The sequence below is a fragment of the Pseudochaenichthys georgianus genome, unplaced genomic scaffold (genome assembly GCF_902827115.2).
Source record: "Pseudochaenichthys georgianus unplaced genomic scaffold, fPseGeo1.2 scaffold_1175_arrow_ctg1, whole genome shotgun sequence".
Classification (NCBI taxonomy): Eukaryota; Metazoa; Chordata; class Actinopteri; order Perciformes; family Channichthyidae; genus Pseudochaenichthys; species Pseudochaenichthys georgianus.
In genome coordinates this window covers 16,200-43,416 of record NW_027262114.1, presented here as the reverse complement: position 1 = coordinate 43,416, position 27,217 = coordinate 16,200, and the positions used below count along the sequence as shown (strand labels likewise).

At 46.8% G+C, this 27,217-nt stretch overlaps 2 protein-coding genes across 2 annotated transcripts; both read left to right on the top strand.

Moving 5' to 3' along the window:
• Nucleotides 1-339: 339 nt before the first annotated feature.
• smg7 (SMG7 nonsense mediated mRNA decay factor) lies at nt 340-1,663 on the top strand (the record flags this gene model as incomplete). Its single annotated transcript, XM_034076984.1, has 4 exons — nt 340-490; nt 570-740; nt 848-990; nt 1,155-1,663. Coding segments are annotated over 4 exons (570 nt in total), but the record flags the coding sequence as incomplete, so codon positions are not given.
• Nucleotides 1,664-3,744: 2,081 nt separating this feature from the next.
• On the top strand, nt 3,745-5,101 carry LOC139433194 (dentin sialophosphoprotein-like). Its single transcript, XM_071202099.1, has 3 exons — nt 3,745-3,766; nt 3,935-4,597; nt 4,698-5,101. The coding sequence occupies exons 1-3, from the start codon at nt 3,745-3,747 to the stop codon at nt 5,099-5,101; spliced, it is 1,089 nt and encodes a 362-aa protein (XP_071058200.1).
• The last annotated feature ends 22,116 nt before the right edge of the window (nt 5,102-27,217 follow it).

Below are 27,217 nucleotides of genomic sequence, written 5' to 3'. Positions count from 1 at the left end.
ACACATAGACTCTCACGCACACACACAATACCATACAAACATTCACACACACACACACACTCGCATTACAAACACACACGCACACACTTTTTCCAGTGATGTAATAATAATGTTGTATAAAGCAGCTGGTGTGTGACCTCTGAGTGACCTCTGAGTTACCTCTGAGTGACCTCTGAGTGACCCTCTGAGTGACCCTCTGAGTGACCTCTGAGTGACCTCTGAGTGACCTCTGTGTGACCTCTGAGTGACCCTCTGAGTGACCTCTGAGTGACCCTCTGAGTGACCTCTGAGTGACCTCTGTGTGACCTCTGAGTGACCTCTGCGTGACCCTGTGTGCAGGAGTACAACCAGAACAGCATCTTCAGTCAGGCGTACGGGAAGAGCCTGCCTCCCAGCTCCAAGCCCGAAGCTCCCATGATGCACCAGGAGCCGTCGCTCTACTCCCTGTTCGAGGGCACGCCCTGGTCCCCCTCCCTGCCCGCCAGCTCAGGTGCGTCAGTCAGAACACTTTGACTCAGCGAGTGATGTCACAGGGCGTCTGACGTTGTTGTTTTTGTTGTTGTTGACAGATCACTCCACCCCAGCCAGCCAGTCCCCCCACTCCTCTAACCCCAGCAGCCTGCCCTCCTCCCCCCCCACCCACAACCACGGAGCCATGCCCTTCTCTAACTTCGGGCCCATCGGCACTCCGGACAGCCGGGACCGCAGGGTGGTGGACCGCTGGAAGGCCGACAAGACCGGTGAGGGGGGGGTCCGGGTTCTGGGGTTACAGGGTCCAAGGTTCAGGGGCTACAGGGTCCAAGGTTCAGGGGGTGTGTTCTGGTTCTGATGCGTTTCTGTTCTTCAGGGTTCGGGCTGGACTTCCTGCCAGCGCCGGCCTCTTCGGGGTCCGACAGCAGCTGGCATCAGGCCCCGCCCCCCGGCAGCTCCTGGGCCAATCAGGAGTCTCCGATGGAGGAGTCGTCCACAGTGCTGCTCGACAGCCTCAAGGTCCATAGACACACACTCACTCACACACTGACACACACACACACTCACATTCAAACACACACACACATTTTTTGTACCACTTTTTCCATCTTTATTCTCGTAGTTCTTTATTGTGTGTAAACCTTTAGCTCCATGCTAACATGCTAACGTGTCTCCCCCCTCAGTCCATCTGGTCCGGCTCCATGCTGCAGACGGGCCCCTCGGCTCTGGAGCAGCTCCTCCTGCAGCAGAAGCAGAAGCAGCGCGGCGCCATGAACCCGCCGCACTGAAACCCCGCCGGGCGGCGCCGAGAGTCGCATCCAACGCACCCAACGGGAGGAGAGGGAACCGCCCAGTTTGACCCCAAACCAGCTCCAACTCAAAAATGGGAAATTAAACCTTAAAGCGAGAGAAAAGGCGGGAGGCTGGGGAGGCGAGGAGCCCCACGAGGACCGAGGACCAGAGGGCGGAAATATGAACTTTGAGGAACATATCCGCCCCCAAAACTCACCATTGTAACCCCCAGAACTCACCTTTGTAACCCCCGACTCACCATCCGAAGCCCCCTACTCCCCTGCTGAGGACAGATTCCTCCCTCACGGAAAAATAAATAAAAAACCTTGTGGGCGTCTACAGGTCCGGTTCGAGCGCCTGTTTTTAGCGTCTCAGCCGCCGCAGATTGACGTGAGGGGGGGGGGGGCAGAGGGGGGGGGTCAGGTGAGGCACCGGGAGGGGGGTCAACATAGACTTCTCTCTTTATTCATTTTCATTGCTGAGAAGGAGGAAGGAAGGACGGGTTGGGGGTCGGCTATATAAATATATCAGTCAATATATTGCCATAGTTGGACTTTTTGAGCCACCCAGCCCCCCCCCCAATGAAGAGTTCTGAGGGGGGGCAGACTCTGAGGTCACAGGGAGGAAAGCAGTCCGAGAGACATGTTAAAAAAAAACACAAAAAAACTTAGCGATAGCATTAGCGTCAAGAGGTCGCAGATATTAACAAAAAAAATGAAATCTGGTGTTTTGTGATTTGTTCGTAGCCGTTTTAGCTTCTCGCCCTCCGAGGCCAACGCGGGTTTGTCTGTTCGCTTCCTGCTTGAATATTTTCGGGGTTCTCTTCCTCTCCGGACTCTACTTCCTGTTGTTTCTTTTACTTAACGGAGAACACAAAAAAAGAAACCCCCAAGACCCCCTGCTCGCTTACTGACCCTGCATCCACTCCACGTTACTGTCCTGTCGCTGCGGACAGACGGGTCGTACCCTAAAACCACTTTTTATCAGCGTCTGCAGCTCTTTTCAAACAGTCCTGGGGAACCTGGGAGAACCACGGAGAACCACAAACAGTGAGGAACCCTCTGAAGGTCTCTGAAGAGCCCTCGAGTTTCTGAAGAGTCCTCGAGTTTCTGGAAGGTTCTCAAGTCTCGGAAGAGCCCTCGAGTTTCTGAAGAGCCCTCGAGTTTCTGAAGAGCCCTCGAGTTTCTGAAGAGCCCTCGAGTCTCGGAAGAGCCCTCGAGTCTCGGAAGAGCCCTCGAGTTTCTGAAGAGCCCTCGAGCCTCTGGAAAGTCCTCGAGTCTCGGAAGAGCCCTCGAGTTTCTGAAGAGTCCTCGAGTCTCGGAAGAGCCCTCGAGTTTCTGAAGAGCCCTCGAGTTTCTGGAAAGTCCTCGAGTTTCTGAAGAGTCCTCGAGTCTCGGAAGAACCCTCGAGTTTCTGAAGAGCCCTCGAGTTTCTGGAAAGTCCTCGAGTTTCTGAAGAGCCCTCGAGTTTCTGAAGAGTCCTTGAGTCTCGGAAGAGCCCTCGAGTTTCTGAAGAGCCCTCGAGTTTCTGGAAAGTCCTCGAGTTTCTGAAGAGTCCTTGAGTCTCGGAAGAACCCTCGAGTTTCTGAAGAGCCCTCGAGTTTCTGGAAAGTCCTCGAGTTTCTGAAGAACCCTCGAGTTTCTGAAGAGCCCTCGAGTTTCTGAAGAGCCCTCGAGTTTCTGAAGAGCCCTCGAGTTTCTGGAAAGTCCTCGAGTTTCTGAAGAACCCTCGAGTTTCTGAAGAGCCCTCGAGTTTCTGGAAAGTCCTCGAGTTTCTGGAAAGTCCTCGAGTTTCTGAAGAGCCCTCGAGTTTCTGAAGAGCCCTCGAGTTTCTGAAGAGCCCTCGAGTTTCTGAAGAGCCCTCGAGTTTCTGAAGAGCCCTCGAGTCTCGGCCTCCTGTCTTTAGATCAGCGCCGCAGGTGGATTTCCATCATGGGTTCCTCTGCGGATACGGATCCACGGAGCGAACCGGGACGTCTTTCCTCGGATCAGCTGTTCAAACTCCCGGATGAGTTTTAGTGTAGAACCATAGGAGGAAATAACAACCCCATAATATTCACATGTGAAACCCCCGGGACGTAAATCCATTACTTCTGCCTGTTTCCTGTCGTTTGTCTTTAAAATAACGTTAAAGCTGAAAGCGTTTTGAGAAAAGTTAACGGTTAAATCTCTTTTATTAACCCTTTGTCTTGAGTGTGTGAGTTAAATAAAGGTTCCTGAAGGGTTTTATTTCTCTGGCTTCACCCCTGTAATCTGAGAGCCAATCAGAGAGCAGAGAGTGGCAGCTGACCAATCAGGACGCAGCACTGTAAGTAACTTCCTGTCCAGTTTTTCTACACATCGTTTTGTTCCTAAAGGGATTTAAAAAAATTAAATAAAAGGCTGTTTTTATGAAAGCAGGCTTCAGAGAGACGTGTCTATTTTCCGTGTGATTGTGCTTTTCATGTTGCATTTACAAAATGTATTTGAAATAAAGATATTAATGAATGTGGAGGAGCTGCTTCGTGAGTCAAGACTCTTTAAATAAACCCAACTGTCTCCTCGCTCCGTCGCACTGTTTTTATTTCACGCTGCAGACATTTCAACAAATATATCCACTAAGATTAACACCTGAAGACTTGGGACTCAGACTCGACTCGAACACAGGTAATGATGACTCGACTCGAACACAGGTAATGATGACTCGGACTCGAACACAGGTAATGAAGACTCGGACTCGAACACAGGTAATGAAGACTCGGACTCGAACACAGGTAATGATGACTCGGACTCGAACGCAGGTAACGATGACTCGAACACAGGTAACGATGACTCGGACTCGGACACAGGTAATGAAGACTCGGACTCGAACACAGGTAATGAAGACTCGGACTCGAACACAGGTAATGAAGACTCGGACTCGAACACAGGTATTGATGACTCGGACTCGAACGCAGGTAACGATGACTCGAACACAGGTAACGATGACTCGGACTCGGACACAGGTAATGAAGACTCGGACTCGAACACGGGTAATGAAGACTCGGACTCGAACACAGGTAATGAAGACTCGGACTCGAACACAGGTAATGAAGACTCGGACTCGAACACAGGTACTGGTGACTCGGACTCGAACACAGGTATTGATGACTCGGACTCGAACGCAGGTAACGATGACTCGAACTCGGACACAGGTAATGATGACTCGGACTCGAACACGGGTAACGATGACTCGGACTCGAACACAGGTAATGAAGACTCGGACTCGAACACAGGTAATGAAGACTCGGACTCGAACACGGGTAATGAAGACTCGGACTCGAACACGGGTAATGAAGACTCGGACTCGAACACAGGTAATGATGACTCGACTCGGACACAGGTAACGATGACTCGAACGCAGGTAATGATGACTCGGACTCGGACACGGGTAATGATGACTCGACTCGAACACAGGTAATGATGACTCGGACACAGGTAACGATGACTCGAACGCAGGTAATGAAGACTCGGACTCGAACACAGGTAACGATGACTCGAACGCAGGTAATGAAGACTCGGACTCGAACACAGGTAATGATGACTCGGACTCGAACACAGGTACTGGTGACTCGGACTCGAACACAGGTAACGATGACTCGAACGCAGGTAATGATGACTCGGACTCGGACACAGGTAATGAAGACTCGGACTCGAACACGGGTAATGAAGACTCGGACTCGAACACAGGTAATGAAGACTCGGACTCGAACACAGGTACTGGTGACTCAGACTCGAACGCAGGTATTGATGACTCGGACTCGAACGCAGGTAACGATGACTCGAACACAGGTAATGATGACTCGGACGCACAGAGGTAATGGAATGACTCGGACTCGAACGCAGGGTAATGATGACTCGGACTCGAACACAGGGTAATGATGACTCGGACTCGAACACAGGTAATGAAGACTCGGACTCGAACACAGGTAATGATGACTCGGACTCGAACACAGGTAACGATGACTCGGACTCGAACACAGGGTAATGATGACTCGGACTCGAACACAGGTAATGATGACTCGGACTCGAACACAGGTAATGATGACTCGACTCGACACAGGGTAATGATGACTCGGACTCGGAACACAGGTAATGATGACTCGGACTCGAACACAGGTAATGATGACTCGGACTCGACACGGTAATGATGACCGACTCGAACACAGGTAATGATGACTCGGACTCGAACACAGGTAATGATGACTCGGACTCGACACAGGTAATGATGACTCGGACTCGAACACGGGTAATGATGACTCGGACTCGAACACAGGTAATGATGACTCGGACTCGAACACAGGTAATGATGACTCGGACTCGAACACAGGTAATGATGACTCGGACTCGAACACAGGTAATGATGACTCGGACTCGAACACAGGTAATGATGACTCGGACTCGAACACAGGTAATGATGACTCGGACTCGGACACGGGTAATGATGACTCGGACTCGAACACAGGTAATGATGACTCGACTCGAACACAGGTAATGATGACTCGACTCGAACACAGGTAATGATGACTCGACTCGAACACAGGTAATGATGACTCGGACTCGAACACAGGTAATGATGACTCGACTCGAACACAGGTAATGATGACTCGGACTCGAACACAGGTAATGATGACTCGGACTCGAACACAGGTAATGATGACTCGACTCGAACACAGGTAATGATGACTCGGACTCGAACACAGGTAATGATGACTCGGACTCGAACACAGGGTAATGATGACTCGGACTCGAACACAGGTAATGATGACTCGGACTCGAACACAGGTAATGATGACTCGACTCGAACACAGGTAATGATGACTCGGACTCGAACACAGGTAATGATGACTCGACTCGAACACAGGTAATGATGACTCGACTCGAACACAGGTAATGATGACTCGGACTCGAACACAGGTAATGATGACTCGGACTCGAACACAGGTAATGATGACTCGGACTCGAACACAGGTAATGATGACTCGGACTCGAACACAGGTATGATGACTCGGACTCGAACACAGGTAATGATGACTCGGACTCGAACACAGGTAATGATGACTCGGACTCGAACACAGGTAATGATGACTCGGACTCGAACACAGGTAATGATGACTCGGACTCGAACACAGGTAATGATGACTCGGACTCGAACACAGGTAATGATGACTCGAACACAGTAATGATGACTCGGACTCGAACACAGGTAATGATGACTCGACTCGAACACAGGTAATGATGACTCGGACTCGAACACAGGTAATGATGACTCGGAACACAGGTAATGATGACTCGGACTCGAACACAGGTAATGATGACTCGGACTCGAACACAGGTAATGATGACTCGAACACAGGTAATGATGACTCGACTCGAACACAGGTAATGATGACTCGGACTCGAACACAGGTAATGATGACTCGGACTCGAACACAGGTAATGATGACTCGGACTCGAACACAGGTAATGATGACTCGGACTCGAACACAGGTAATGATGACTCGACTCGAACACAGGTAATGATGACTCGGACTCGAACACAGGTAATGAAGACTCGAACACAGGTAATGATGACTCGAACACAGGTAATGATGACTCGACTCGAACACAGGTAATGATGACTCTACTCGAACACAGGTAACGATGACTCGGACACAGGTAACGATGACTCGGACTCGAACACAGGTAATGATGACTCGGACTCGAACACAGGTAACGATGACTCGGACACAGGTAATGATGACTCGGACTCGAACACAGGTAATGAAGACTCGAACACAGGTAATGATGACTCGAACACAGGTAATGATGACTCGACTCGAACACAGGTAATGATGACTCTACTCGAACACAGGTAACGATGACTCGGACACAGGTAACGATGACTCGGACTCGAACACAGGTAATGATGACTCGGACTCGAACACAGGTAACGATGACTCGGACACAGGTAATGATGACTCGGACTCGAACACAGGTAACGATGACTCGGACACAGGTAATGATGACTCGGACTCGAACACAGGTAATGATGACTCGGACTCGAACACAGGTAATGATGACTCGGACTCCAACACAGGTAATGATGACTCGGACTCGAACACAGGTAATGATGACTCGGACTCGAACACAGGTAATGATGACTCGGACTCGAACACAGGTAATGATGACTCGGACTCGAACACAGGTAATGATGACTCGGACTCGAACACAGGTAATGATGACTCGGACTCGAACACAGGTAATGATGACTCGGACTCGAACACAGGTAATGATGACTCGGACTCGAACACAGGTAATGATGACTCGGACTCGAACACAGGTAATGATGACTCGGACTCGAACACAGGTAATGATGACTCGGACTCGAACACAGGTAATGATGACTCGGACTCGAACACAGGTAATGATGACTCGGACTCGAACACAGGTAATGGTGACTCGACTCGAACACAGGTAATGGTGACTCGACTCGAACACAGGTAATGGTGACTCGGACTCGAACACAGGTAATGATGACTCGGACTCGGACACAGGTAATGATGACTCTACTCGAACACAGGTAATGATGACTCTACTCGAACACAGGTAATGATGACTCTACTCGAACACAGGTAATGATGACTCTACTCGAACACAGGTAATGGTGACTCGACTCGAACACAGGTAATGATGACTCGGACTCGACCAATAATATTTGTGTGTAAATTGTAAATATAAAACACCTTCCACCAAAAACACTTTGCAATTGTAAAACGGATCTGCAAAATAATTCCACAAAAAACAAAAAAAGGAATTTGTGAATATCTCTCTAAAGGCACGGACACACCAATCCGATTATCGGCGTCGGCACGCCCTACTCAGATTGGTGTTTCCGCACCGTCGGGTCTTTTCAGCCGGGCCGACGCCTTTTCGGCCAAAGGCAGTCGGCAAAAGAAGTCACTCTGATTGGCTGTTCAGCTAGCGAATCAGTGCATGAGAAGCGAAACGGAAGTGAGGGACCCAAACAAACGATTAAGAAGGCAAATCTGAGATTTCATTGAACTCCAGCTCTCGAGGTTCGGGAAAGCCCCATGAGCTTCTCACTGTAGAGTGAAAATGGAACGCACACGCTATGTTTGTTTTTATCACGCAGTCTGTCTTCCGGTTGTTGCCTCTTTTGAATGGCGAATACACACTACCGCCGCCTGCTGGTAAGGAGAGTTATTGCCACTCACGCATTCGCAGTTCGTACGTGTTTCTTGGCCGTCGGCTGAAGTCTTTGCGGTGTGTTCCAGTGCGACTGTTGGCCAAGACGCAGAGACGCGAGTCGACGCAACAGCCGGGGTCCGTCTGTGTCAGTTCTTTGGGGTCAGCTTGGTGTGTCCAGGGCTTAACATGTACGACTTTCCATCAGGAAAATCAAAAATCTGAATTGTTTTTATTTTCATTAAAAAGTCAAAATCAATCAATGTTTATTTATAGCCCAATATCACAAATGTTACATTTGTCTCAGTGGTCTTCACAGTGTGTACAGAATATCAGTATGACAATACGACACCCTCTGTCCTCAGACCCTCTGTCCTTAGACCCTCTGTCCTTAGACCCTCACATCGTACAAGGAAACACTTCCGGAGAAACCCCACAGTTTAAGGGAACATGGGAGAAACCTCAGGGAGAGCAGCAGAGGAGGGATCCCTCTCCCAGGACGGACAGACGTGCAGTAGATGCCGTGTGTAAATTGAAAAGATAATACATTTGTGTAACCCATTCAAATAATGCAGTGAGATTTAGACCCTGTAATAAACAGCAGCTCCCACTCGGGGCAGTGCTGGTGCAGCAAAGGATGCATATGAGGGAGGAGAGGAAGAGCAGGCCAGGTGTGGTTGTTAATGAGGCTCAATGAGTGGCAGCTGGGTGTGGGCCCTGTGTGTGTTCAAATAGTTTGATGATGTGCTAGTTTGAGGCTGCGGGGAACCAGGAACTAGCAGAACTGACGGAAGTTTTTGGAGCTGCAGTTTTCCTCACCAGAAAAAGTATTCTACTCACCAGAAAAGGGACTGATGGTCATTGGATTACCAGAGAGAGAGACAGAGAAACTACAGACTACCCGGGTTCGATTATTGTTGTTTTGTCCATGATAGCAGATTGGGTTTCACTGGGGTGGATGAGGGGTTTGTGAAAGTGTTGTATGAATGTTTAATAAAGTGCCGGCTATATTAATTTGATATTGTTTTTTCTATTTATATTATCTTCTACTCCTCATTGAAAGCAACCTAGTACATAGGAGTGTTACATTTGCAACATAGGTAATCCAAATGTTTGGAAATGCATGTGTGTATAATAGGAAGATGAATCCACGAGGATATCCATCAGGACCTATGATCCAGGACCACAGCCACGACTCAAGATCCAGGACACAGGACCGCAGGATCATCCATGACTCCGGATCCCGGCGTATATAGACACCAAAAAGAAAGAGATGTGGGGAAGCTGGGTTAATCGGGAACATGAGAGGACACAGGTACAGACAGAGAGAAGGAAGAAGTAAGATGTCCCCCGACACACTAAGCCTATATCAGCAAAACTAGGGGCTGAATCTAATCAGCCCTAACTATAAGCTTTATCAGAAAGGAAGGTCTTAAGCACACTCTTAAAAACGGATAGGGTGTCTGCCGCCCGAACACAAACTGGAAGCTGATTCCACAAATGTGGAGCTTGATAAGAAAAGGCTCTGGCTCCCATTGTACTTTTAGAGACTCTAGGAACAACCAACAACCCTGCATTCTTGGAACGCAATGCCCGAGTAGGCCAGTAGGGTATAATGAGTTCTTTAAGGTAAGATGGCGCCTGCCCATTAAGGGCTTTGTAGGCGAGAAGAAGAATGTTAAATTCTATCCTGTGTTCTATAGGGAGCCAGTGTAAGGCAGCCAGAACAGGAGTAATGTGGTCCCTTTTCCTAACTCTGGTTAGTACACGAGCCGCAGCATTTTGAATCAGCTGAAGCGACTTGATTGACTTCTTGGTACTCCCTGATAATAAGGAGTTACAATAATCCAGCCTAGAAGTAACAAATGCATGGACTAGTTTCTCTGCATCGTTTTGAGGCAAGATATGCCTGATTTTTGCAATGTTACGTAGATGGAAGTAGGCGGTCCTTGAAATTGATTTTATGTGGGCGTTAAAGGATAAATCCTGATCAAATATAACACCAAGGTTCCTTACAGTCTCACTGGAGGCCAAATTAATGCCATCCATAGTTAGTATATCTTTAGATAGTTTGTTTCGTAGATTCTTCGGGCCAAGTACAATAACTTTAGTTTTGGTCGTGTTTAACATCAAAAAGTTTAAGGTCATCCACGTTTTTAAGTCCTTAAGGCAGTCTTGAACTTTATTTAGATGATTAATTTCATCAGGCTTGATTGATAAATATAGTTGAGTATCATCCGCATAACAATGAAAGTCTACAGAATGATTCCTTATAATATTGCCTAACGGAAGCATATATAATGTGAACAAAATAGGTCCGAGCACTGAGCCCTGTGGCACTCCATGGCTAACTTTGGTTTGCGTGGAAGATTCATCGTTAACACGTACAAACTGAGAGCGTTCAGATAGATAGGACCTGAAACCAGCCTAAAGCAGTTCCCTGTATGCCAACTAAGTGCTCTAGTCTTTGCAATAGGATGTCATGGTCGATAGTATCAAATGCAGCACTGAGATCGAGCAAAACAAGAATAGAGACAAGTCCCTTGTCTGAGGCTATTAGAATGTCATTTGTGACTTTAACCAGAGCTGTCTCTGTGCTATGATGTGTTCTAAAGCCAGACTGAACATCTTCAAATAAATCATTGTTTTTTAAGTAATCACACAACTGTTTTGCGACCGCTTTCTCAAGAATCTTTGAGAGGAACGGAAGATTAGAAATAGGTCTATAGTTGGCTAAAACCTCTGGATCGAGGTTGTGCTTTTTAAGAAGCGGTTTTATCACTGCTACTTTGAATGATTGTGGAACATAGCCTGATAGTAAAGACATATTCATAATATTTAATAAAGAAGTGCTAATTAATGGAAACACTTCCTTCAACAGCTTAGTTGGAATTGGGTCTAACATGCACGTTGATGGTTTAGAAGAGAGAATCATTGAATGTAATTGTTCAAGGTTAATGGCTGAAAAGCATTCTAGTTTACTATCTAGTGTAATATTAGAACTTACGTCTCCGGGAGCTGTTGATAACACTATACTGGTCGAAGGCAAGAGGTCATTCATTTTGTTTCTAAGAGTAACAATTTTATGGTTAAAAAAGCACATAAAATCATTACTACTGAGTGCTAAGGGAATAGAAGGCTCAATGGAGCTGTGGCTCTCTGTCAGCCTGGCTGCAGTGCTGAAAAGAAATCTTGCATTATTCTTATTCTCATCTATTAATGAAGAGTAGTAGCTGCTCTCGCTTTACGCAGTGCTTTCTTATATTCATTGAGAGTAATATGCCAAATTAAACGAGATTCTTCAAGTTTAGTGGAACGCCACATCCTTTCAAGTTGTCTAGACTTTTGCTTTATTCTGCGGGTTTCGGCATTATGCCATGGAGCTAATCTATGTTGTTTTATTCTCTTCTTTTTCAAAGGAGCAACAGAGTCTCATTTTATTCGCAGCGCATCTATAGCACTATCAACAACATGATCAATTTGGGGTGGTGTACATTTTGTATAAGTTTCCTCCCCTACATGCAGACATGCTATCGAGTTAAGTATTGGTGGAATCTCTTCCTTACATGTGGCTATAGCACTAACAGATAGGTTTCTGCTGCAAGAGCTTTTGACTAATGCTTTGTAGTCTAGTAACAGTACTTCAGAAGTTACTAAGAAATGGTCGGATAAAGCAGGATTATGCGGTTCGACTAATAGTTGCTCAATTTCAATACCATAAGTCAGAACAAGGTCGAGAGTGTGATTATAGCAGTGGGTTGGTTTATTTACACTCTGACAGAAACCAACAGAATCTAATATAGAGTTAAATGCAACAGTAAGGCTATTTTTATCATCGTCAACATGAATATTAAAGTCACCTACGATAATTACTTTGTCTGTTTTAAGAACCAAAGTTGATAAAAACTCAGAGTTCTGATAAGAGTTCTGAATAAGGACCTGGTGCACGATACACTGTAACAAATAAGATTGGCTGCAAAGTTTTCCAGGTCGGATGCGTAAGACTAAAAACGAGGCTTTCAAAGGAGGTATAATTACATTTTGGTTTAGTATTGATAAGTAAACTTGAGTCAAAGATTGCTGCAACTCCACCTCCTCGGCCCGTGCCTCGAGCAATATGAGTGTTGACATGGCTGGGTGGAGTGGCCTCATTATGCTGACATATTCTTCATGTCTCAACCAAGTTTCAGTGAGACAGCATATATCAATATTATAATCTGATATTAAATCATTTACCAATATTGCTTTAGATGCTAGAGATCTTATGTTTAAGAGACCACATTTAATCTTCCTGTTTTGTTGCACTGTAGTAGTTGTTACATTTACTTTTATTAGGTTATTATGTATGACACCTCTATTAGGTTTTACCTTCAATTGTCCTTGGGCAGACACACACACCGCTAATATTGGGTATTTTATTGGGTTCGGGATTCCTATGGGTGACTGCCTAGGAGAGAGCGCAGAGAAGCGTGTAAGACTGCGACTCTGCCTCCTGGTCTCAACTCCAGTTCGTCATGGATTAAGTCCACAAAGCCCTGAAATGTTTGCCGAAGTGAGATCTGCACCTTCCAGAGTAGGATGAATGCCGTCTCTCTTAATCAGACCAGGTTTTCCCCAAAGGCTGTCCAATTATTTGGACAGCCAGGGTTAAAATGTTGTGATTTTGGGGAGGAAATCTAAATTTTGAAATTTCAGAAAAAGTCTGAATTTTTTTTATTTTCTGGGGGGAAAAGTCAGATGTATAAAAAAGAGAATCATCAGATTTTGAAAAAAAGTCAGAAATGTGAGATCTTCAGAATAAATTCGATTAATTCGGGGCAGCATCGAGGCTTCCTGCTGGGACAGGGAACTCAGTCTTTACGTTTCTGTTGGCAGTACTTCACATTTTTTAAAATTATTATTATTGAAAAAGTCCCAACATTTTGAGATTTCCTGAAAAAAGTCAGGATTTTCAGAAAAAAATCGAAATGTTGAGTTTTTTTTAAATAGTCAGAATTTTCAGATTTTTTTTGGAGATTTTGGAAAAATGTCCGAATCTTTTGAGATTTTTTTTATAAAATAGTCAAACTGTTGAGATTTGGGAAAATGAGACAGAATTTAGATTTTTTTTTAAATAATTAAAAAAAGTCAGACCTTTTGGATTTTCAAAAGTCAAAACAAAGGAGTCCAATGGAGGAGTTTCATGCAGTGGGGAGATGTCAGCCTTTGCAGACCATTAACATGCACTAACACCACTAATAGACAGGGCCTCTTTAATGTGTGGTGATCAGTCAGGCGCTGTAGATACAGATCAATAATAACACCACTAATAGACAGGGCCTCTTTAATGTGTGGTGGTCAGTCAGGCGCTGTAGATACATTACATTGCATTTAGCTGACGCTTTTATCCAGAGAGACTTACAATAAGTGCGTTCGACCAACAAAATACAAACTTGAAGAAAACAGAATCATAAAGTACATCAGGTTTCATAGAGCAAAAACATTTCAAGCGCTCCTCAGCTGGCTTTAGAGGAGCCAGTCCTTTGTTAGTATATAAGTGCTTTGTTAGCAGTTCTCTCCTCGAGGTGGAGTCGAAGGAGATGAGTCTCAGTCTGGAAGGTGTGTGAGCTTTCTGCTGTCCTGATGTCAATGGGAGCTCATTCCACCATCTTGGAGCCAGGACAGCAAACCCACGTGTTCCTGCTGATGGAACTTGGGTCCCCCTCGCAGCGAGGGTGCAGCGAGTCGTCTGGCTGATGCAGAGCGGAGTGCACGTGCTGGGTGCACGGTTTAACCATGTCCTGGATGGAGGGAGGGCCAGATCCATTCGCAGCATGGTACGCAAGTACCAGGGTCTGGAAGTGGATTCTAGCAGTTACCGGAAGCCAGTGGAGGGAGCGGAGGAGCGGGTGGTGTGGGAACATTCAGGAAGGCTGAAGACCAGACGAGCCGCTGCATTCTGGGTGAGAGAGGTCGGATGGCACATGCAGGTAGACCAGCCAGGAGGGAGCTGCAGTAGTCTAGTGAGGTGACGAGAGCCTGGACCAGAACCTGCGTGGCTCTCTGGGTCAGCTGGGGACGCGTCCTCCTGATGCTGTAGAGCGTGTATCTGCAGCAGCGGGTTGTAGCAGCGATGTTTGCAGTGAAGGACAGGTTGTTATCTAGGGTCCCACCCAGAGTCCTTGCAGTCTGAGTCGGGGAAACAGCAGAGGCGCCGATGTTGATTGTCAGGTCAAGAGTGGGACAATCTTTTCCTGGAAGGAAAAGCACTTCAGTTTTGTCGAGGTTGAGCTTGAGATGATGAGCGGACATCCACTGAGAGATGTCAGCTAGACGAGCAGAGATGCGAGCGACGACCTGGGTCTCTGAGCGGGGATAGGACAGAATTAATTGGGTGTCGTCAGCGTAGCAGTGGTATGAAAAACCATGCGGGCTAATGACAGATCCGAGCGAGTTTGTGTACAGGGAGAAGAGGAGGGGACCGAGAACAGAGCCCTGAGGGACCCCTGTAGTTAATTGACAAGGGTCGGACTCGGACCCTCTCCAAGTGACCCTGTAGGTGCGGTCTTTGAGGTTTGAGGTGAGGAGGGAAAGTGCAGAGCCTGAAGGAGGATCTGATGGTTCACCGTGTCGAATGCAGCAGACAGGTCCAACAGGATGAGGACAGAGGAGAGGGAGGCTGCTTAGTGTGCAGTTCCTCAGTGACAGCAAGGAGGCCAGTTTCTGTGGAGTGACCTGCCTTGAAACCAGACTGGTGCGGATCCAGAAGGTTGTTCTGATGGAGATAACAGGAGAGTTGTTTAAAGACAGCGCGTTCAAGTGTTTTAGACAAAAACAAAGTCGCTTGACAGAAGTGAGGAGGGGGGAGGGGCTTTGGGAGGGTCCAGGAGGGGGGAGGGGGCAGGGGCTTTGGGGGGGTCCAGGAGGGAGGAGGGGCTTTGGGAGGGTCCAGGAGGGAGGAGGGGGGAGGGGCTTTGGGGGGGTCCAGGAGGGAGGAGGGGCTTTGGGAGGGTCCAGGAGGGAGGAGGGGGGAGGGGCTTTGGGGGGGTCCAGGAGGGAGGAGGGGCTTTGGGAGGGTCCAGGAGGGAGGAGGGGCTTTGGGAGGGTCCAGGAGGGAGGAGGGGGGAGGGGCTTTGGGGGGGTCCAGGAGGGAGGAGGGGCTTTGGGGGGGTCCAGGAGGGAGGAGGGGCTTTGGGGGGGTCCAGGAGGGAGGAGAAGATGGAAAATAGTATTTTAGGATTGGAATAGGAAGATTGGATCTTATCTTGAAAGAAAGTGCTTTCTGCCGGAGAGATGGAAGCAGAGAAAGAGGAGAGGAGAGCCTGATAGGTTAGGAGGTCGTCATGGTGTTTGGATTTCCACCATTTCCGCTCTGCTGCCCTAAGGACGGTTCTATTAGCACGCAGTGCGTCATCTAGCCAGGGAGCAGGAGGGGACTGACGAGCCTGCCGAGATGTGAGAGGACAGAGAGAGTCCAGAGAGGATGAGAGAGGACAGAGAGAGTCCAGAGAGGATGAGAGAAGAGAGAGAGTCCAGAGAGGATGAGAGAGTAGAGAGAGAGTCCAGAGAGGATGAGAGAGGAGAGAGAGAGTCCAGAGAGGAGGAGAGAGTAGAGAGAGAGTCCAGAGAGGATGAGAGAGGACAGAGAGAGTCCAGAGAGGATGAGAGAGGAGAGAGAGAGTCCAGAGAGGATGAGAGAGGAGAGAGAGAGTCCAGAGAGGAGGAGAGAGTAGAGAGAGAGTCCAGAGAGGATGAGAGAGGACAGAGAGAGTCCAGAGAGGATGAGAGAGGAGAGAGAGAGTCCAGAGAGGATGAGAGAGGAGAGAGAGAGTCCAGAGAGGATGAGAGAGGACAGAGAGAGTCCAGAGAGGATGAGAGAGGACAGAGAGAGTCCAGAGAGGATGAGAGAGGAGAGAGAGAGTCCAGAGAGGATGAGAGGACAGAGAGAGTCCAGAGAGGATGAGAGAGGAGAGAGAGAGTCCAGAGAGGATGAGAGAGGACAGAGAGAGTCCAGAGAGGATGAGAGAGGAGAGAGAGAGTCCAGAGAGGATGAGAGAGGAGAGAGAGAGTCCAGAGAGGATGAGAGAGGACGGAGAGAGTCCAGAGAGGATGAGAGTAGAGAGGAGAGTTTGGAGGCAGGAGTTTGGAGGCAGGAGTTGGAAGGAGTCAGAGGAAGGGAGGGCTGAGAGCACCGAGGAGGCAAAGGTAGAGGGGGAGAGGGAACGGAGGTTACGGCGGACAGGTGCAGGATGAGAAGAGATTAGTTTGTTATGTTTGGAGAGGGGTAGAGAGAATGAAATGAAGAAGTGATCGGAGGTGTGGAGCGGGTTTACACAGAGGTTAGAAGTAGCGCAGGTCCTTGAGAATATGAGATCAAGGACACTGCCAGCTTTATGAGTTGGTGGGGAGGGAGACAGTGAGAAAGCTATCGTCCCCGTCTGGAGGTTGAAGTCTCCGAAGTACAGCGGGAGGGCCAGATTCAGGGTGTGTGAGAGGAGAGGATCTAAGTCCTCCAGGAAGTCCCCCAAGGCGCCTGGTGGACGGTAGAGAACAACAAGGGTTCATTGTATACAGATCAATAATAACACCACTAATAGACGGGGCCTCTTTGTGAGACAGCGACCCTTTAGCGGTTGGATGTTCAGGGAAAGAATGGACCACGAGAGGAGGTCGAATTGCAAACCATGGTGACTTTATTCCAAAAACACCACAAGAGCACAGGAGCCAGCATGTAGGTGTTCACCCCTTTTCCTCTCCGACTGAAGACTGGATCATGTATGGCGCATTTCCACCGCAGGCCTCGCTCGACTTAGGACGGTTTTCTTAGGCCTTATTAGGCCCGGCTCCCTTTATGCTGCGCTTCCATTACAGTTTAGTAGCTGGGGCAGTAACTATAGTAACGTAGTGTAGGCGGAGCCGTGACGTCATCTTCAATGAGCACCCCAGAAAACCAACATCAGCCGTTAGCTCTTAGCACTCAGAGCTCTCAGCTCCTCATATCTGTTCAGAAACTAGACAGAAGTTAAACAAGTACAAACCACAGACTGCCTGTGTCATGGAGAATACAGTCGCTGGTTTATTTATGTCTGTAGGCCGTTGTTGTGAGTGTGGACGGTCGGAGCATATACTGCGTTAGCTTAGCCGATCTCCATTCAGAAAACACGCATTTTAAAAGGGTTTTTCGCCTGCCGTCGGTCTGTGTATTACAATATGTTCATCTGGTTGTAGTTGTAGTTGTAGCCCCCTTGCCAGCGATTCTCTCACTAGTGGTGCATTTCCACCGCGGCGCGGTTTAAGCGTGCCGTGTCACGCCGGGCCCATTTTTGGTTGCGCTTCCACTTGGCCTAGTTCCGGCCTGGGGCTACTTTTTCACCTTTTTCTGGCCCTATAAAATCGTGGTTCTATCGGGGGGCCAACAACCAGGCTGAGTATGTGAAACTAGAGAGAGAAACACCTTTTTAAAATGCGAGTTTTCTAAATGGAGATCGGCTAAGCTAACGCAGTATATGCTCCGACCGTCCTCACTCACAGCAACGGCCTACAGACATAAATAAAGCAGCGACTGTATTCTCCATGACACAGGCAGTCTGTGGTTTGTACTGGTTTAACTTTTGTCTAGTTTCTGAACAGATATGAAATGAATGGAAGTCAATGAGGCATTTTTGAGAGAAATTAAATAATTCAAATAATGAAACGGGCGTTTAAAGGGTTAACATCCTGACGATGATTGTAGTTTTGAGTACGTTAGAAGTTGTTTATGTGATTCATGAAACAAAAAGTAGAAAAAGATATTGATGATTTAATAGCCGTTATTATGGGCGTGTACATTTTTCCCACGAAGGGGTCGAAAGGTTGACAATTCGAGGAGGGCACAAGGGTTAAAAAATCAACGAGGATCTTTTTTCTGTCCCAACAACAACAACAACAACAACACCTATCTGTCCCCCCATCACTCCAGATCCTCCCCACCACCACTCTCATCTGTGATGCCAGGTCTTTAAACTCCCTAAATCCAAGGTGTTAGATCTCCAGGGCCCAGGAGTTCAAAGCTTTTAATCTCAATCAGATCCAGGATCAAGTCGGCCACATGTTGTCCCTGGAGTTCAAAGCAATTCAGGATCAGCCGGATCCCGATTACGACTTTTCAAGACGACTAGATCCTGAATATCAGTGCTTTAATCCTACCGAGCGCCATCTAGTGGACATGATAATAATAGAAGGAAGACAAGAGCCCACATTGCAGAGACATCTATAATGTTTAATTATATTTTTAAATACATAAAGGACATCAAATCATAATGAAATTGTAATTAAAAAAAATACTCCCACTAGGATAACAACAATAAAGCATTCATTCAAAGGCAGCTGGATCATCCAGGCGTGCTTTGAGGAGCTGAACTCTCAGTGAGGCGTCGTCCCTCTCCGTGTCACGGCTCGGCAGAGTCTCGTAGGCGTCGTCCCTCTCCGTGTCACGGCTCGGCAGAGTCTCGTAGGCGTCGTCCCTCTCCGTGTCACGGCTCGGCAGAGTCTCGTAGGCGTCGTCCCTCTCCGTGTCACGGCTCCGTGACACTCCGTCCTTCTGTCTCGCTCCACCAGCTCTGCACACGTCTCTACAGACGCTGTGGCAGCAGGACGGGATGACGGGTCTCTGAAGACGTCACGGCAGACCGGACGGCTGAGGTCTCTCCAAGCTGAAGCCAGGATGCTCCGGTTGAGTCTGAGCACAGAGCGGCAGCCGCTCCGTGTCCTTGGAAGCCACTTCCTGTTCGAGTCTTAGTTCCTGAAGCTCCCCGTGTTCAGAGCGTGGATTCAGACGCCGCTCCAAGAAGAGCTATTATTCCAGATGTTCCTCCTGTAGACGTCCTGAAGACTTTTGTTCTGACACACACAAATAAAAAAGAGGAATCTGGAGTTGTGACTGAAGAGCGTTTCTGAGTAAAGGAGCAGGAAAAGGCGTTAAGTTCATTTTGGGGACTGATGGCCATGGAACGGGCCGTCGTAAGGGGGCCGTGGTAGGCGTTGTGGCGAATGAAGACAACATCCGCCAGCCGTAGAAAGCTGGGTCGCTGTGCTGCGACGTGGGGGCGGGCGTGAAGTCCCCGGAAGGATGGAGCGGTATCCCCGGGAGGAAGAAGCCGTGGACAGGGGAGAGGCCAAACGGGGTCCAGAAGTGCGCCACCTAGGCGCTGTCGAAAGCGTGGGCGACGTCCGATTCCGCCGTCGAGGCGAACCGTGAGCCGCGGTTAGAGGAGAGGCCAGGCAGGGTCCAGAAGTGCGCCACCTAGGCGCTGTTGAAAGCGTGGGCGACGTCCGAAACTGACGTCGAGGTGGTGAAACAGCGAGTGTGTCCACACGAGGCCGACCGGCCGGTCGAACCTCCTCTCAGGCACCGGAAAAAGCTCAAAAGGCTGGTCCTGTCCACGATGAAAAACAGGCAGGTGGCAACCTACGTTCTTTGAATCACTTTCAAAAGTAATTTCCGAAATGACCAATCATGACGTTGTTATTGGTGGTGATCTGAACGCTGTAATTAATCCGTTGTTAGAAAGATCAAGGAACACCCAAAGCAGTTCATCAGCTAACCGAGCATTAAGTCCATGAAAAGAACCATGCGTTGGTCGATATATGGAGAGTCAGGCATCCTGTATCAAAAGAGTTTACTTTCTTTTCTAAGAGGCATCTTACATTTTCAAGGATGGACTATATTCTAATCTCTTCTAAACGTGTAGATTTAGTTCAAAATACTGAAATATCACACACGTCAATATCAGACCACCTTTTTTCTCTCTAAGGAGAACAATCGAGCTGCAAGATGACGATTCAATTTAACATTATTACAAGATTCACGATACTGCCAGCAGCTTGAAATCGGCTTAAAAGAGTTGATGTTGTTTAATTCAGTTAAAGATGTTAGGCTCGTATGGAACGCTGTAAAAGGTTATGTTCGAGGCAACGCCAGAGCGTACTCCTCAGACCGAAATAGGGAAGAGCTCAAGACAACGTGGATCTAGAATGCACATTATCATCACTGATTAGAGAACTCCAGGACATTATAGTTCAGATGAAGAGATGGCAGTATGCAAAGTTAAAGCTGAACTCAGAGAGTATCTAGATGGAAGCAGACCGAGCTCCCTGCCGGCAAGTCAGCTCCGAGATAACGAGCAGCTGGCCCAAACATCCTCAACTATGAATAATGATGGCATTGTCCTCTCTGATCCAGGTCGTATTCATCATGACTCTATATACGTCTCAAGTGCAGACATCAAAGGCAGAGTTAGTCTTTGTGGATCTGAATTGACCACATCTATCCCCTGAGGACATGGATCGCTTAGATTGTGAAATGAAGCTTAGCGCAAGTTCCATAAAGAAGACCTAACACGAGTCACTTACACGTCACTCGATGGCTCCTCCCCCCTCATTAAATATGAGGGCGTCACCCCTCAGCAGCCGATAGCTGCACATGCTAAATTCCTCAAATGCCTGCTCTTCCTCCCTGTCAGTTGTCATTTGCAGATGACCGCAACCCGCCTCCAGTCTCCTCCAGGACAAAGCTAAACCTTCCCTCTTCAGACCGGTCTCACCTACTCAGCCCCACCACCAGGGTCTGGACCCCGGGGATTTCATCGCAGCGGTGCTTTCCCTCCTGAATGATCATCCTGCAAACCGGGGCCTAATCGCCAAACACCATTCCATTCTCCTGTTGTATTATCATGGCAATCATTTCATTCATATGACGTGTAAACAATAAATATGTATTTCTTACATCACGTCTCTCCGGTTTGAAAGAACACTTAAAGAATTATCTGAAGCATGGAAGACTTGAACCTTAGATGGCATCCCTCCGGAATGATATTCCAGTGTTGGCCTGATTTAGGACCAATGGTATTGGAAATGATGCAGGCAGCACTTAAAGAAGGACATTTCCAAAAGGACATCAATACAGCTATGATTTCTCTCAGACACAAGAAGGGAAAGACCCAAAGGTATGCACAGGCTTTAGACCAATATCACTCATACATTCAGAAATCAAACTTTATGCAAAAGTAATAGCTCGACGATTGGAGAAAGTCGATCCGACATTAGTTCATTATGACCGAACGGGCTTTTTGAAAAACCGATTCTCATCAGACAATATCAGGAGCCCACTGCAAGCCATTCATTCTGCAGCAGACATAACATCGCCTTGCGCCGTATTATCAGTTGATGCTGAAAAAGCTTTCGATTGGCTAGAATGGCCAACTTTGTGGCAGACAATGCAAATAATGGGGTTTGGGACAACATGTATGATTATGGTGAAGATCCTGAATAATAATCCAAGTGCTGTGGTTCTGATTCTACGTGGCACACGGCAAGGCTGCCCTGTCTCCGCGCTTCTGTTTGCAATTTCTCTAGAACCGCTTGCACAGAAAATAAGACTATCCAAAGAAGTGAAACAGATAGTTGTAAAAGACACAGACCACAACGTTTCGTTATATGCGGATGATCTACTACTGTCCTTGGACGAGGCACCAGCTACGCTTCCTAAGCTGTTACATATGTGTACCCAATTTAGTTCAATATCTGGTTCCAAGATCAAGTTGAATAAATCCTGTCTTTCACCCCTCAGTAGTGCCGTGGCCAACACTTTAAGTATTTGGGAATTGATATATATGCAATAGTAGCAAAAAACTACAAAAGAATGTACAACAATTAAAGATGACCTAAAAAAGTGGATTAATATAACAATGTATTATATTAATCCACCGCACGCAGGCTCTGGAACTCTCTGCCTCCACACATCAGTCTGACTCCATCACGACATTCAAACCCCACCTGTTTAAACCGGCCTCCTCGCTCTAAAACACGTTCAACCTGCGATCACAGACCCCCCTCTCCCTCCCTCTCTCTTGTCCCGCCTGTTTTATGCTTTTACGCTGTACTGCCTCGTCGGTTCGATTAATGTGTTCCGTTTTTGTTTCAGCTGTTTTAACTTTTAAATGCAGTGTAAGGCGACTGAGATGGCCACAGCCACACGGGGTAAACCAGCTACACTGCATCCTCGTCTCCAGTCGCTCTGCTTCAGTGCAGCGACAATAAAACATGCCAATGAACACCACGCATTCGCTCAGGATGGTACACTCTTTATTTGATTGTAATCTGACATTACTTCAAACATTTTAGCACAGCGAATACACAAGTATTTGTTTGTATTAATTACATTCTTTGTCTCTTGAGTTCCCATGTCCATTGGGGGAGGTTACTTCCTGGTTCAGCAAAGGGCGTGGCCGAGCGCTGAGGGCTCATAAGTACTGCAAGGAGCCGATGGGACAGATTGGGACAAACCACCTGCTTCCATGTCAAAGGGGGGATTTGGGTTCTGTCAGTGTCCTGTGTGTATTATGTGACTATTACTTATCCCTTGGGTTCAACTTGGTTTGGCCAAGCCACTATCTAGGTTCCTTGGCTTTTCATTGAAGGAGGTCCGTTTGTTGAGTTAACACCTGTTATGTTTCTTTGAGGTATTTTCTGTGGACCTCTTCTATAGGCCGAGCTATTACATGATGTTTTGTGGATTTTTGGGTAAATAAAAACCCTAGTATATTTAAACCACTCCTGTGTCCTGTCCTCTTACTGCTCGGTCCCTGACAGCGACCTTGGGTGTCCTGAAAGGCGCCTCGAAATAAAATGTATTATTATTATTAATTTCTTTATCAGGACGAATTTCAATCATAAAGATGAATGTTCTACCAAGAGTCCGTTTCTTCGCTAGTATGTTGCCTTTACCTCCACCAGACGGTTTCTGGGACACACTTCAGAATAGGATTTCAAAATATATTTGGAAAAACCAATACCGAAGAATCAGATACAGAGTTCTACAATATGACGAAACCAGTGGAGCCTTAATGTTCCCAATCTGGAGCTCGATTGTTATTCCTTCACGCTTCGAGCCGTGAAACACTGGATTGATGAAAGCACCAACGTACCGTGGATTACAATCGAAAGAAGTCTATCCCCTTAAACTTGGTGATGTCTTATGTTCTGCCATGTCGCCATCTGACTGTACGCAAACATTTGGACCAATTATTGGGCAAGCCGTGAAAAGTGTGGAAACATGTGGAGACATGGTGCAATTGGTCTGTAGGTTGCCATAGCAACATACCCATGTTTCATAACCTGTTACTACGTATTGGGAAAAAAGCAATCCGATTCCCACAACGGCAAACCCGAGGAATACGTTATCTTTCTGACATAACCGACGACAACGGCTTGATGTCCTTCCAAGAATTTAAAGATACGTATAATGTGCCGGGCTCTTCCTTCTTTTTCTATTGGCAGCTACGTACTGCCGTGCGCACGTATGGAGGTCCTTGGGATCAACCTCTGCCAACACATCAATTGGTTAAGGTCATATTAAGTCCAAACAGTGTGAGCGGCACTACTTCATATATATGCGTCAGGCCGTTGTGTCCTTGGGCAAGACACTTCACCCGGATCTGCCCCTGTGGGTATTGTCCACAGTGACCATTGCATGTATGATATGTGTGTAATGTGTGTATCTGTGAAGCGCTTTGAGCACTGGAAAAGCGCTTTAATAAATGCAAGGAATTATTATTATTATATATAAAAAACTGAAAGATAAATTAACCGGATATATTGGCATCCCTGCAGTATCGCAGATCTAAACAATGATACGCAGACTATTGATTGGAAGAGAATATGGAATAATATCTCCTTAACATCGCGTAACCAATCACCAGTTGATACAGTATACAATGATACACAGATATTACCTGTCAACCAGAACATGATGATTCCAAGCCCCATGCCTTCTCTGTAACCAACAGACTATCGGCACATATGCACACATGGTTTACGAACGTACTGCAGTAAGAACGTTCTGGAAACAGGTTATTGACATTGTATCTGAGATTATCGGAGTTCACACACCCTGTCTCCCAAATATCGTATTGAATGATGATTCTTCTCTTGACCTACAGAAACATCAGAAAAGGGTGCTTTTCGCTGGTCTAACAGCAGCCAAACAAATAATAGTAATACGATGGAAACCCCCACATACTTTATTTATTAAGCGATGGATATCATCCAGTGTGAAGACTTCAGAACAGGAGTGATGTGATCCACTCTCTTAGTGTCAGTGAGGACTCGAGCAGCGGCGTTCTGAATCAGCTGCAGCTTCCTCATAGATGTTGTAGTGAGACCTGTGAAGACACCTTTGCAGTAGTCCAGTCGACTGAAGATAAAGGCATGGACACGTGTCTCCAGATCCTGCTGTGACATTAGTCTTTAATCCTAGATATATTCTTTAGGTGATAGTAGGCTGATTTAGTAACTGTTTTAATGTGACTGTTGAAACTCAGGTCAGAGTCCATGACTACACCTAGATCTCTGGCTCTATCTGTTGTTTGAACATTGCAGACTGAAGCTCAGCACTAACTTTTATACGTTCTGCCTTGGCTCCAAAAACCATGACCTCAGTTTTATCTTTGTTTAATTGGAGAAAGTTCTGACACATCCAGGCATTGATTTGTTCAATGCACTTACTCAGTGTTTTAACTGGAGAATAGTCTCCTGGTGAAATTGTTACGTAAAAGTGTGTGTCATCTGCATAGCTATGGTAACTGATTTAGTTGTTCTTCATTATCTGAGCCAGTGGTAGCATGTAGATGTTAAAGAGAAGAGGCCCCAAGATGGAGCCTTGAGGAACCCCACATGTCATATTTGTCAACTCAGATGTGTATTTGCCTATAGAAACAAAGCTGTTTCTGTCCTTTAAGTAGGATTCAAACCAATTTAGAACTGTTTCCAAAAGTCCCACCCAGTGTTCCAGTCGGTCCAGTAATATGCTGTGGTCAACAGCGTCAAACGCAGCACTGAGATCTAATAATACTAACACTGAAGTTCTGCCACTGTCTGTGTTTAAGTGGATGTCATTAAAGACCTTTACAAGAGCAGTCTCAGAGCTGTGGTTTGGACGAAAGCCTGACTGGAACACATCCAAACAACTATTTAAATGCAAGAAATTACTCAACTGTTGAAAAACAACTTTTTCAATGATCTTACCTAGAAATGAAGGTTTGATATGGGCCTGTAATTGTTCATTACTGAAGCATCTAGATTATTCTTATTTAAGAGTGGTTTAATGACTGCAGTTTTCAGGGCCTGTGGAAAAATACCTGAGTGAAGAGATGTGTTTACTATATGAAGTAGATCTGAGGCCATGCAAGGAAAAACATCTTTGAAAAACCCTGTTGGAATAATATCAAGGCAGCAGGAGGAGGACTTCAGAAGTTGAATAATGTACTCTAGGTTTTTATCATTAATCTGATGGAATTGTGTCATGGTGTCTGAATTGCTGTTAGGTGGACACAGAGACAACACATGTGCTGTTCCTGATGCAGAGGCACTGACTGCTCGTCTGATGTTCTGAATGTTGTCAGTGAAGAAGGCAAAGTCATTGCACGCCCTGGTGGACAGAAGCTCAGAGGCTACTGACACCGGGGGGTTAGTTAGTCTGTCAACGGTAGTAAACAAGGCACTCTATTAGAGTCAACCAGACTGTAACAACACACACAGAACTACCTCACTTATTGGACACTGCATCCAGAACACAAAGTGAAATGCTATCTGGCCCTAAAGAGACAGTACACTGTGGCAGCCTACCTGAGCACAGTGACTGATGTTACACACAGGAAGGAGCTGACAAAGTGCAGACTGAGTGCTCACAGCCTGAGAGAGAGAGAGACAGACAGACAGACAGACAGACAGAGAGACAGAGACAGAGAGAGAGAGAGAGAGAGAGAGAGAGAGAGAGAGAGAGATCTTTTCCCCATAATGACCAAGTCGCTGCACATTATGCCGCTTATTACTCGGCCACATTCTCAACAAAGTAACGTTATGACTCCCAATATTAATTGAAATGCTTTTATGGATTTAGAAAATGATTTGATTGATTTAAAAAATAGTTGTATTGATTTAAATTGACATGCATCCGCGAAGAAAAATAGTCCGTTGTTACCGTTTGAACTATAACGTAGCAACGGCAGGAACTGCTTCGATAGCGTTTTTGAGGAGCTTTCTGATTACAGATTTGAAAACATCGCTACTTGCTTTAAAAGTAGCACACTTCATTCTAGATGTCCCTGCCCTCATGCCAAAGTAACTGCACACTGAATATGTGTCGCCGTTTGATGTCTATGTCTGGACCGCTGCGTCAAAAGGAGGGTTTCTGCCCCGTTACTTCTCCGCTGCTTTTCTTGTCCCAGTTCGAACTGCATACAGTTAAATCGACCGGACTTCTTTCTGAAGATGTGAGCGTCCTTAACAACGGTCAATAAGTCCTTGACAGCGGTCTGTCTTTTCGGTATTAACAACGTGTCGTTCTGAATTGACCAATCAGAATCGAGTATTCAACTAAGCCATGTAATAATATCTTTTAAATCATTTCTCGTGCACTTTGTAGACGTCAGCGTCCTGAAGAGCTCGTGGACAGATCAGAGGAACAAGAGTTAAAGAGGAAACGCTGCATCTCAGCTCTCATCGCACCGAGCCCCGAAGAGACCTTTCCAGAACGGAGCTGGATCGCGTGCACACTAGTTTCCTGTCGAGTTGAAGACAGAAGAGACGCCGACACGGAGCTTCCTGTAGTAATGTTTCTTTATTATTCAAATGTTAGGATTTACAGGCAGTGCCGGGTCGCTCAGGTCCTCACAGGACGCGGGACACTAAAAGAGCTGCATGTCCAAGACAACAGGTTACAAACGAGTGGTACA

What these genes read in the sequence shown, in the direction of transcription:
- LOC139433194 (XM_071202099.1), top strand. Translation starts at nt 3,745, where the DNA reads ATGAATGTGGAGGAGCTGCTTC. An exon ending in GAATGTGGAGGAGCTGCTTC is followed by an intron (nt 3,767 to 3,934) that starts GTGAGTCAAGAC and finishes ACTCGAACACAG; the next exon opens with GTAATGATGACTCGGACTCG. An exon ending in AGACTCGGACTCGAACACAG is followed by an intron (nt 4,598 to 4,697) that starts GTAATGATGACT and finishes ACTCGAACACAG; the next exon opens with GTAATGATGACTCGGACACA.